General features: G+C 44.7%; 1 protein-coding gene across 1 annotated transcript in view; it reads left to right on the top strand.

The window, feature by feature from the left end:
• Positions 1–13,260, top strand: part of prdm6 (PR domain containing 6) — a 107,031-nt gene that overhangs the window by 84,261 nt on the left and 9,510 nt on the right. Inside the window, 1 exon segment of the mRNA XM_022205454.2 lies at positions 12,319–12,495. Within this exon segment, the coding sequence (XP_022061146.2) occupies positions 12,319–12,495 (177 nt within the window).

Consider the following 13,260-nt stretch of genomic DNA (forward strand, 5'->3'; position numbering starts at 1 on the left):
TGCTGTTGTGGTCAGAGTGAAAGTTAGTCTTGACAATGTGCGTCTGGATTAAGGTTTTAGGTTCAGGGCAGCGATGGCAGCGCTCGGGTTTGAACCTCCGACCGTCTGATCCGTACACCAGAGCCTCAGCTATGGCTCATTTTAATGGTTAATCATAATTAAATGAAGTTTTTCTGCTGTTATTGTGCTAGATTATTTATGCGTAATCTATCAAACCAGAGAAAATCTGCAACATAACAGTAAATTTAGAATCAAAGTAATGAAAACCGCCTAAAAAACTTTCATCTTTGTGCTTCCATTTTCCCGTCCCGTTAACGGATTTTCCTACAGTCTGCGTGCAGCGCGTTACACCCCGCCTCGCTGACCTCTGACCTCCCTCCGATGAAATGAAAACACGCGTGTGAGCCGAGGCGTTTCATTCCCATGCAGTCCTAACACGCTCTCACGCTCCTCCCGCCTCTTTCGTCGGCTCGTGTTGAAGGCGTGGATCAGCGACACGTTGACACCGGCTCTGTTGTTGTTGCCTCACGTCGCGTTGAAAGGCGACGCGGGGTTTATCGTCCCGAACCGCGTTTCACAGATGTGGTGAAAATGACTGATTTTATAGATCTCACACACATCAGCGCATGCAGGCGAAGCTCCAAACTAAGTATTTTCAGTTTGTCTGTGAACCAAATCAAAGCATGTGTTTAGTGTTTTTGTTAGCCTGTCGTGGTGTTGACTGAACATATTTGACTGTCTGTGCTGTCAGCAGGCTGTAACGCGGTCGGACTGATGCTAACGGAGAGATGCTGCTCCGTTAGCTTCACGGAGCTACGAGGACGTTTGTTTGCTGTGGATGTTAGCTGGAGAAGATGGAGAGGGTTTAATACAGTGGTGGAAATAAGTTTTCACACACATTTGCATGTATATTGCATAGGGCTGGACCTGGATCACTATGGCGGTATCCGGATATTAATTTTGGTATCCGAATATTCGGAATATCCGGAGACCAGAAACCTCCATTCAGGCCTGCTCTAATATTGCACTAAGAATCACTCTTAGATCTTCAAGTGTAATTTATTATGGTGCAATCACAGCCAAAATACTAAACAAAATCTTAAAAAAAACAACCTTTAAATACTTAAAATTGATTGGTTCCATAGATGTCAAAAATTTTGAGTTTTGGGTCACTTTGGTGGAATTTAGTTTTGTTAGTTTTTCTTGTAAACAATAAACAAAAATATATATAATTTGTAGTTGTGTCTGTCTGATGCAGCCACACCTTTAGAAACACAAAAATGATTTTTCCAGATATTTCATGATAGCGGTGTTAAACTGTAGCATCAGCTGTTGGTTGATAAATCAATTATTCGACTGATGAGTCAGCTCGATTGTAAAATTAGTCGTTTTTCAAGCAAAAATACTTCTTCTTCCAGCTGTTTCAGTTTTGTGTTTTTCTGTTTTGTGTAATTGTGAAAGTAAATATTTGAATTTTTGAAGGTCCTCTGATAAATTATAATTAATATTTTATATTATTTCAAGTATTTAATGTAATAATGTTCATTAGATGCAGCCTCAGTTACCCAAGTACAGGAGAAATGTATAGTTTAGTGCTCACACTTCAGGTAGCATGGACGTCATGAGCAACTTTTTGTTTCTTTTTTAAAGTTATTTCTACTCTGGATACAAGCGCATGTTTGTCTGTAGACTTATTTTGCATTAACTAGGTTGCTTTAATGAGATTTTTTTTTTTTTTTTTCAAGATTTTACACCCCTTAATATTAGTTAGAAAATTCACTTGGTGCCCTGACAGCCCAGTTTGCACATTTTATTGTCTATATTTAAAAGGTTTGGCCTTAGAGTTTCTGCAGTGTGCATCAGTTTTATAGGGATTTAGTAACTTTCTACTTTCAGACTCGAAAAAGACCAAAAACATCAAATCGTTCTCATCACCCGTGTTATTATTTAGAAGAACGTGGAGTAAAGTGAAGAAAAACTTGGATTGGAGGACTTGCGATTGCGTGTTTTTAAAGTAAAGTTATTGCTCTGCTACAAAAAATAGCTCTGAATGAGATTCTGGTGCAGTTTCTCTGTTAGTGGGGTTTCAAACCTTGATATGCACCAAACAAATTCTCTGGTGTAGGGCTGGCCTGAATAGTGGTTTCTGGCCTCCGAATATTCGGGCCCTATTAAAGACGAATATCCGGATATTCGTTCCACCCCGTAACATCCAACGGGGGTGGGGGGAAGCTTGTGGCGCTTGTGGCGGAGACGGCCCGAATATTCAGATCCGTTTGTCTGGTCTCCCGGGTCCAAATTTTGCCTTCGTTTTCTCTTCAGTTAAACTGAAGAATTCCCAAACAGCGGAGGTCTTCAGCATCTTGTCTTGTGTTTATTCAACGAAGTGAAGCGTGACGTCAGAGTCAGCAGCAACCCGGACATTAGGGTGGTGGTAAGAAACACGAATGGAGGAGCAGAGATGAGCCGAACACGACGGGATGAGCCGATGTGGGCCGAAGGGAAGAGACGAACTCCGAATATTTTTGTCTGGGGGGAGGAGGGGGTGATCACATAGACATATGTGTATATGTTTATGTGATCACATGACGAGATGAGCTGATATAGCCGAAGGCGAAGGGAAGACGGTAACGCTGAATATTCGTTCCGCCCGGCAACGTCCGATCGGGGGAGGGCGAATATTCGGATACCAAAATTAATATCCGGATACCGCCGTAGTGAACGAATATTCAGATATTCGGGATATTCGGGTCCTGCCCTACTCTGGCATGGTTCAAATATGAACTAGTTACGGACCAAAAACAGGATCTTTGTTGTAAAGCACACCTGGTTCTTTCAAGAATCTTTATTGTTGTTGTGTTTCCACACAGCGATGTTTTGATTGGTGACTCCCAGCTATAAATATAAACAGAAAACAGCACACTATATACAAATAAAATAAAAATAATAATAGTGCACAGGAGCAGTAGGATGAGTGGTAGAGTGCAGTCCTTTGTCATAGGAGCTCATTTATACATCACAGTTTAAAACACATCTGAACCACCAGCTCCTTGCATAGTACCTTCATTTCTGCATCGCCTGACCCAGTTCTGATGTCTGGTTGGTTAGTTTCATATCAGATAGCTGTGCTGCTCCACCATCTCAGATTTGATTCAGAGTGAGCTTCTGAAGTAAATTTCTGTAGAATATTTTGACTGTAAATGAAGACGTTTGAACTCTCCATGACGTCACCCGTGTTTGTCTTTTCTTTCAGTTCTAAAAACATCAGGTTTGAATACGAAGCAAACGACGGCTTTGTTCTGAACCCAGAGATCTAAAGTCATCCTAAAAAGCCAGGAAGCCGTGCTGCTCTGCATGTGCTGCTTCGGGTCCCTGTGAGACGATAAAATGCGATCCAGGAGTTTGAGTTTCATGATTCATGGGTTTGAGAGTGCAGAAACATTTTTATTTACTACTTTGAGACATAATTTTACGTCTCTGGAGAACTCGGTGTTTTCATTGTGTGTTGATCACCAAGTAAGCTGTTAAATTGTGCGGTTCACATTGTAAAGCAGCCGTGACGGTGGATTAGCTTTAATCTGAGCCACAGCGTGCTCTGACAGCCTTTAAGTGGGCTCTGTGTCACCATTCCTGCTCTACCGATGCAGCATTCTGTTTCCTCGCGCTGCTGATGTTGGTCTAAACATGATCTAAGTGTGTTTGTCTCTGAATGATGTCTCTGTGTTATCGTATAGTTTAAAGCCCGTGTTGTTGGGGTGTTTTTTTCCTGGTTTTCTAACTTCAGAGCTGTTTTTTTTTCAGTCAAACTGAGCTGCAGGTTGTCTGAGATTCCCAGTCTGAACACGCAGAGACCATGTGTGTGCTAATGCATGCACAGAGCAACATATTAGCATGTGCTTGTGTGTGCAGATATTCTGGTTGCATATGCACATACCTGTGTGTGTGTGTGTGTGTTTGATGGAGGTGTTTATGCTTCACCTCCTCCTCCCCCTCCCTGCGCTGTAATAAACAATAACCGGGCATTAATCTCCCGGCCTGCTGCCTTAATAAATAATATCCACACATTCATCAACTTAAACTATTCACAATCAATGCAGCTCTTCATAGAAAACCCACCTAATAAATAGTGGTGCGGCCCACTGAGGCGTGAACTTATAGACCAGCCGGCTGATAAATGAACCCACCCCCACGGCGAGACGCCTTTTATGTGGAAAACTGCAAGTGAGAATTTTTCGATTTTATATTACACTATTTTACTCTTATTACTTTCCTGTGTGTGTGTGTGTGTGTGTGTGTGTGTGTGTCTCGTGCTCTCAGGGTACTGTAGGTGTTTGTGATTTATTAGAGCGCTGAAGATGTCGGTCTATTTGTTTTGCTCTAGTTCTGGGGTGTTTACCTATTTGTAAGGCACTGATGTCAGAGTTTTGTCTTATTGGTTTCAGAATAAGAATCGCTTTATTTTCAGGCAGCACGGGGGGATTTGTCCCGATCGCACCGCCGCTCAGACATTTTAACAACTAACTCGGTAATACAGAAGGCAGGGATAAGAAGGTGCAGTGAAGACAGAGGGAGTCTCAGAGGGATTTACAAACACAGCGGCACATTTCTGCAGCGCGTAGAGCTTGTTGATTAGAGCTGCAGGTAGAAATGGAGTGTTAAGGAGACCGTGTTCTCTTATTTGGTCCGTTTGTATCGCTGCTTTTTGTGCAAACTTCCAAAATCTGTGCTGAATTGAGTTATGGTACGTGTCCACAAATTTTGGCCGCTTGGTAGAGGTGGTCACATGACAGCTGCTTTAGCTTCAGTCTGGATTGTCGGACCAACATGGCGGCTTGGTCGCAAATTTTCTCTTTTTATTACGAAAATAGTTCCACGGAAAGCATTTTGAAAGCGTTTGAGGCAAGAAATAAGCTGCTGAATCTGTCTTTGCTTCAGTTCAACAGCAGCTAGTTTAGACATTTTACCCTTAAAAAGCCGGGGCCGAGTATACCCATTCCACTTTCTCGTACACACAGCCGAAACCGAACATTCTGGGCTCAACACGTGTGACTTGTTTATGATTGCTAATTAACATAAAATCTGCACACACCCGTACGTTTGGTAAGATATAAACATTGGCCCCAAATCTGCTTATTTCAAACGATAAAGCCGTATCAGCCGTTATAATGAAGCCGCAATTACCAAGCTTTTATCGGGGCCGAAATTCAATATGGCGAACGTCTACGACAATGCGACCTCGCAAGACTTGATCGATATTTTAATGGATTTGGTGGTTTTAGTATGTGTTTTAGTGTATGTACTTCTCCAGAAACATGGCGGTAAATGCAAATACCGGGCTTTGCAAAAGTTCTGTTACACTTGTTGAGACATTCACGAAAATGAACACAAATATTTTTTGGTGCAATAAGATAAAACTTTTGGGTGGCCACATTTCTGATTAAAATTATCATTAACACATATATTGAAATATTTGGAAAATAAAAAATGATCTTATTGCACCAAAAAATCTTTGTGTTCATTTTGCTTGCATTTTGCAAGTGTAACAGAACTTTATATAAAATAACATGGCCTTGTAAGGGTTAATGAAAGTCTCTTGATGCGTTGGACCTCCGCTCCCTGCGCCTCATCTGCATAAAGTAGAAATCAAACTACTTTATGCAGATGAACTGTGTCGCAACACAGCTCAGATTGCACCACAGGGCAGCTCATAACACAAATCACAACGCAGCTCGAAATGCATCTTGAAACGTATTGCAACACAACTTGAAAAGCGCCGCAATCCAACCCTCGTGTAATGATGTGTTTCACGTAGACGATACCTTTACTCTCTGCCACAGAAAACGCTCCAGCTTACCTGCCTGAACTCTCGTTTGAAGTCCGGGCTTTTCTTCTGTTACTTTTCCACATCAGCTTGTATGATACCTGTTACCACCCGCCTAGTGAGCAGCTAGTTTGACCGTCAAACGAGGAATGAGCATCTGCCTCACATTTGAATGTCGTAGCATCCTTTACTCCCAGATCTGGGCTAACTAACCAGCGTTTTAATCGGCTGCTGCTGAAACAATGTGCTGCTTACAAAGACTAATGTGTTCGTGAACCCCCAAAAACAATTATGAATATGCAGAATGTGGGCTCTTTGAAATTCATCCAGAGTGTAAAGTCAGTTTTGTTTATATAGTTTTGTGTCAAAAATTAAACATAAAGCTTTAAAATCTGTACAGAAGCCTCATAAGGAAGCAGATGATCAGACATAAGTCAGGGATGGTTATTAACATTGGAGTTTTAATTACTTGATCAGTTAATACGATCAGCTTTTACTTCTGCTGTTAGTAATTATTGCTTTGTAATAAATAAATAGCGATGATTACAATAACATTATTTTTGACCCTTTTAAAAAAATGGGGCTTTATTTACTCAGACTTTTTGTTTATGAATTGGTCAGGAATAGATCAGAGTTGTGTCTAATGAGGTCACACAGACTCTTTGTCACTGTGAGCAGAGAAAGCCTGAATTAGGCAGAACACTGATGACGGTGGAGGTAAACAGCTGGTAAACATGAGGCTGGACGTTACGGTGATGGAATCAGCTGTTAGCTCAGACGGTGCTAACGCTAGCCCTGGGTGCTTTAATAACGGGAGCTCACCTCTTCATCAGCTCCTTAATGTGACCGACAGAAGACAGACGGCAGGTAATCACCTCAGTGCCGTCTGCTCATCGATACACACTGCTGAGCGCTACACAACACAACACAACCACAGCACGCAGCCCCACGCTGCATCTGACGTCTGAACGGTTAGACTACACGTCGTCTTTGCTCTCTGTTAAAATGTTTTAATGAACTGAAGCAGCTGCAGGGAGATCAGCGGTTTAGTCTGACCGTTTATGAGTCCTGAAAGGTTCACATTTCTGACACAAACACGCTGTTCCTGAAGTCTTTATTTAGAGTTAACATTATCAGATAAAGAGGAGCAAAGAACAAGAAAAAACAACGTGTGAATGAGTGGTTGACCGATGGGGGTTTTCTTTTAGAGTCTGACTACAGGAAGCAGCTCAAAGCTGAAACAGGTTCTGTATTGTTAATGTGTGTTTGTATTTCTTTTACTGTACACTGTGGGACTCTGAGAAGCAGCATTTCTGTTTACACCTGTAGAGATTTTAACAGTGAAGTTCACTTTTACATCTGTGTCTGATGCTGATTATCTCAACATGAAACCAGTGTTTATTCATAAACAGGTTGCTGCAGATATATTAGATTTATGTGGAATAATTTGCCCTCTACAGCAGGGGGGGGGGACACAGCCCAGTTTGATCATAACGGTGTAGTAATAACCGATAAATAACCACGACGTTTTAGTGCAAAAAATGTCCGTTCTGAAAATGGTCACATTTAGTTAATTTATTTGATTTGATTTGACCAAAATTATACCAGATAAAAATGTCTGAGAAACAGTTCTTATTTGCAAACATGAGCTGGTCAAGAAACAGGAACAAATGATCATTTAAACCACAAAAAGACATGTAAACACAACATGAAACAAAAGTAAACAGGTCAACAAGCAAGAAGCATGTGAGGGGAAAAAGTGTGCATGAGATGTGGGAAAGTGTGTGTTTCTAAATGTATGCATGTAAGTAAGGTCTAAAGTTTATATGTGCAAAATTACACAAATGAGACACAAAACGACAAAAACAAGACACAATTAGAAAAGTGAGACAAAGGATGAAAAAAATAAATCACAAAGCTACTAAAAAGGGCACAAAATTAGAAAAACAAAATGAAAAAACACAACATAAAATAAAAAAATATATATTTTGGGCCTTTTGTAAGGACACTGTGATCTGTAAATTGTGAAACAAATGATGAACTGATTCATTGTTAAATTTTCAGGTTCTTCATAATGTTTTTTTAAAAAAGAACTGAAAAACAAACAATATAGTAGTGAGCATCTATAAATGATTTTAAATTCCAAACATTCATTTCCACATCTGTGTGGTAAATACATTATACAAACTAAAGCATTAAGGAGGAAGGTCCAGTTGTTCTCCTGCCTTATAAATGTTAAAATTAGACATGATGTATAAAATAGGGTTCAACCACAACAAACTGTGTCACACTGAAGCAGCTGACTGACTTTCCATATGTAATTTCATACATGTGAGTGATGGAGAAATGAATTTTCCACATAGCTCCAGTATTTAGCCAGGCAGGCAGCTTAGCTGCTCAGCTAGTGAAAAGTATGGGGCAAGAGGCTGGCTAGAACGCAAATCTCGTTCTGAAATCGCGCGAGATGTTGCGCCAAAACCGGTGTTTTTCGAGCTCTTGCGCGATTTCGGAACGAGATTTGCGTTCTAGCGTCCTGAGATTTGGATACAGACCACAACAAAGAGTGATCACCAGGTAATGTGGAGGTTTTTGTTCACTTCTCATCTCTAGTATGTTGTGGGACACTCATTGAGACTATCTGAGCCGGTCAGTGTGGGGCAAAAAGCACGTTAGGGCGGACTTTGACGCGGGGGGGCCAGCTGCCCCATACTTTTCGCTAGCTAAGCTGCTAGCTGAGCTGCTAAGCTGCCTGCCTGGCTAAATACTGGAGCTATGTTGAAAATTCATTTCTCCATCACTCACATGTATGAAATGACATGGAAACAGACCCCAGGTTGAAAAAACCGAAGTTCCCCTTTAAGAATTCATTTTCACAGTAAGGATTCATTTTCATCTCTTTAAACTTTATAAAGCCGTCCCATGGGCTGGGTTGGATTCTCTGGCAGGTCAATTTTGAGAAACAAATCAGGTTTCATTGCTTTCAGGAGAACCACTCGGTCCTGCCTTCGTCACCAATTAAATAATGTCATCGTGTTTTATTTTGGTATGAATCCTTCGATAACATTCTGTCCTTTTGTTCACCGGCTGAACAGCAGCACTCTGGGCTTCGTAGAAACCTTCAAGAAGCACGCCTAAAAGCAGCACTTTACTTTTCATTTCTGCTGAAATTAAAACAATATCTGTAATATCTGCAAACGAGGTGAGAGCCGGAAAATAATAGAAACCAGAGAGGAGATGCGAGATACGAGCAGAGGCTGGAAGTTCAAACCAAACAACTCGATAATGTTAGCAGGAGCCCGTGCTGCTCTCAACAAATGGAAAGAGCGCGAGATTAGATCTGCTGCTGTGTGGAAGCAGGACACTCCATTAGCGGACACGCAGCTATTGTTTGGTTGTTTGTTTCAGTCTCATCCAACTCCCATTTGGGCCCAAAACACACACACACACAATCTCTTCATATCTGTGTTGTTCCGTGGCGCTGCTGCTGTCTCTATCTCGGCCTCGGTAACACACACACACACACACACACACTCAGTGATAGATGGTCCAGTCATGATCCAGGCCTGCATTGTTGATGAGGGTCACGCTGCCATGGTTACCGGAGCAGAGTCCGACTCCTGCTGCCCCCTGTACGTACAGGCTATCGGTGTTTGCAGACCTTACACTGCCTCATCCCTCTATCTGCCTCTGCCGGGGTGGAATGTGTGCTTTAGTGTGCGTACAGTGTGTCTGTTGTGTGTCGGTTCTTCGTCTTACTGCCCCGAAGTCTCAAGTTCGTCTTTCAATTTTAGGATATTCACCTTTTTTTGTCTTAACCCCATAGAGCCCGGTGCTGTGATTGCATGTTCGTTAGATTTGAAACTGAGACAGATCCAGCTTTCTTTTTGGATATAAAATCTAACATTTCACACATTCACCAGGTCTCAGTGCTTTTTAGTTGCGCTGATGGGTTTGTAAAAATACACAATAAAGTGCACATAAAAATCTTTATAATGAGAGATCACAGGATATTGTGCAACTTCTTTCAAAATTGAGGGATACAGCTATGCAATTTATGAGCGATTTTCTTTTGTTTTTTGTTTTATTTCGCTTTTAAGCAATTTATTTTAATAGTTAAGACACAAAACAGATGATTAACCTTCCTTCCTTCATTTACAGCACCAAAAAATATTGCTTCCTTGTCTGAAAAATAATCAAAAAATTCCGCAAACAAATTTCACAAATTTCTGAAAATTTTGCAAAACCTCCAGGAAGAAAATTCCAGTAATTCCTTAAGTTTCCCTTAAAAGTTTTATTTCAAAAAAATCCCCCAAATTTGGCATGGAAATTCCTGAGAATATTTAAAAAAAATGTGTAAAAATCTTCCAAAAAAAATCCTAAAATATCTAAAGTGATTACACATATATCAATAAAGCTCTAATATTTTCTTTAAAAACTTTCACAAAAAAAACAACCAAAATCCAGTGAATTTCGCTGGATTTTGTTCAATTTTTATGTGATTATTCTTAAGAAACATTTTTAATATTTCTTGTTTCCACCAAAAATGTTCATTGTTTTCCAGAAATGTTGAAAATGTGGACATCAGAAGTTTCACTGTGAAAATCTGTATTTTTTCCCACATTTTCAAACTTTAAAAGAAGTCAATTTTGACCCTCAGGATGACATGAGGGTTAGAATGTGGGATATAAGGGTTATTTATATATATATATATATATATATATATATATATGTGTAAATATATTTATATGAAGCACTCCACGAAATTGCACTACAGTTTGTAAAAATGTAAGAAAATGTATTTTTTTGTGCCCGTAAACAAAGACAACAGGAAGGTTAATTAAATTTCAACTCGTGTCGTGACCAGTTTCTCCCTCCATCTCCCTCTGTCCCCCTCTACCTGTCCCCCCTCCGCCCCCCTCCGTCCCCCTCATCCCACCTCCGCCCCCCTCCCCCCCCTCTGTCCCCCTCTGTCCCCTCCTCCGTCCCCCTCTGTCTCCCCTCCGTCCCCCTCCACCCCCCCTCCCCCCCTCTGTCCCCCCTCCGCCCCCTCCATCCCCCTCTATCCCACCTCCGTCTCCCTTTGTTCCTCTCTGTCCCCCCTGTCTCCATCTGTCTGTCCCCCCTCCGTCCCCCTCCGCCCCCCTCTGTCCCCCCTCCGCCCCCCTCCGTCCCCCTCTGTGTCCCCCCTCTGTCCCCCTCTGTCCCCCTCTGTCCCCTCCTCCGTCCCCCTCTGTCTCCCCCCTCTGTCCCCCTCTGTCCCCCTCTGTCCCCTCCTCCGTCCCCCTCTGTCCCCCCCTCCGTCCCCCCCTCCGTCCCCCTCTGTCCCCCTCTGTCCCCCTCTGTCCCCCTCTGTCCCCTCCTCCGTCCCCCTCCGTCCCCCTCCGTCCCCCTCCGTCCCCCTCTGTCCCCCTCCGTCCCCCTCCGTCCCCCCCTGTCTCCCCCTGTCTCCCTTCGTCCCCCTCCGTCCCCCTCCGTCCCCCTCTGTCCCCCTCCGTCCCCCCTGTCTCCCCCTGTCTCCCTTTGTCCCCCTCCGTCCCCCTCCGCCCCCCTCCGTCCCCCTCCATCCCCCTCCGCCCCCTCCGCCCCCCTCCATCCCCCTCTGTCCCCCTCTGTGTCCCCCCTCTGTCCCCCTCTGTGTCCCTCCTCCGTCCCCCTCTGTCTCCCCCCTCTGTCCCCCTCTGTCCCCCTCTGTCCCCCTCTGTCCCCTCCTCCGTCCCCCTCTGTCCCCCCCTCCGTCCCCCCCTCCGTCCCCTGTGTCCCCCCTCTGTCCCCTCCTCCGTCCCCCTCTGTCCCCCTCTGTCCCCTCCTCCGTCCCCCTCTGTCCCCCCCTCCGTCCCCCCCTCCGTCCCCCTCTGTCCCCCCCTCCGTCCCCCTGTGTCCCCCCTCTGTCCCCTCCTCCGTCCCCCTCTGTCTCCCCCCTCTGTCCCCCTCTGTCCCCTCCTCCGTCCCCCTCTGTCCCCCTCTGTCCCCTCCTCCGTCCCCCTCTGTCCCCTCCTCCGTCCCCCTCTGTCCCCCTCTGTCCCCTCCTCCGTCCCCCTCTGTCCCCCCCTCCGTCCCCCTCTGTCCCCCCCTCCGTCCCCCTCCGTCCCCCCTCCGTCCCCCCTCTGTCCCCCTCTGTGTCCCCCCTCCGTCCCCCTCCGTCCCCCCTCCGTCCCCCTGTGTCCCCCCTCTGTCCCCCTCTGTGTCCCCCCTCTGTCCCCCTCTGTGTCCCCCCTCTGTCCCCCTCTGTGTCCCCCCTCTGTCCCCCTCTGTCCCCCTCTGTCCCCTCCTCCGTCCCCCCCTCCGTCCCCCTCCGTCCCCCTCTGTCCCCCTCTGTGTCCCCCCTCTGTCCCCCTCTGTGTCCCCCCTCTGTCCCCTCCTCCGTCCCCCTCTGTCCCCCTCTGTCCCCCTCTGTGTCCCCCCTCTGTCCCCCCCTCCGTCCCCCTCTGTGTCCCCCCTCTGTCCCCCTCTGTGTCCCCCCTCTGTCCCCCTCTGTGTCCCCCCTCTGTCCCCCTCAGACCCTACCAGTGTGGCCACTGCTCCCAGTCCTTCTCCCAGCCCTCAGAGCTGAGGAACCACGTGGTGACGCACTCCAGCGACCGGCCCTTCAAATGCGGATACTGCGGCCGGGCGTTCGCCGGCGCCACCACGCTCAACAACCACATCCGTACGCACACCGGAGAGAAGCCGTTCAAGTAAGTAACAGTGAGTACCCCCTCCATCAGCCCGCCTGCTGCAGACCACATAACACACCGCTGACGGCTTCTGCTCACCGCTCTGCTGCTTCCTGACTATCATGTTTGAAAGTAAAGACACCAAACATCATCATCTCTGCTTATTGGAGGGGAGACGCTAAAACACATCAACTGTAGACGAAGCTCTGTGACGTATTGATCGGCTCTGAGGGTCAAAGCCAGCATGGATTCTTTTTAATGTGAGTGGCTTTAGCTGACCTTATTGACTTTAAATGACTCAGAAATACTGATAATTATCAATAAGGATCGGAGCTCAGTGGCGGTTCAATAAGACCACTGCAGCCAGACAAAAGAAAATCTGAGTTTTATCAGAGAAAAATGCACCATAAACTAAAACTGCATACAAATATTTAAACACATCGGCCTGTAAATTGTTAAATAAGCTGATAAAAGTCATGTTTTAATTAACAGGACAGTTTCTCCCATATGATCCTGATACAGATCAGTTTAATGATTTCATGTCGCTGTCATTCAGCTCTTTATTTATTTAAAGGATAAACTGCGTCTATAATGTCCAGGTCTCATCCAACCAAAATCTTATCGGTCAGACAATCAATTATATTCAGTTCAGTTCAGCTTTACTTATAAAACACACATCATCTCAAGATACGTAAACAGTGAGGTTAAAACTGTACAATATTATGCAGAGAAACCCAAAAAAATCCAGAGTTTCCTTCAGAGGGAGAAAAGCTGAACAGCCTTGGG

This window comes from Acanthochromis polyacanthus, chromosome 7 (assembly GCF_021347895.1).
Source record: "Acanthochromis polyacanthus isolate Apoly-LR-REF ecotype Palm Island chromosome 7, KAUST_Apoly_ChrSc, whole genome shotgun sequence".
NCBI lineage: Eukaryota > Metazoa > Chordata > Actinopteri > Pomacentridae > Acanthochromis > Acanthochromis polyacanthus.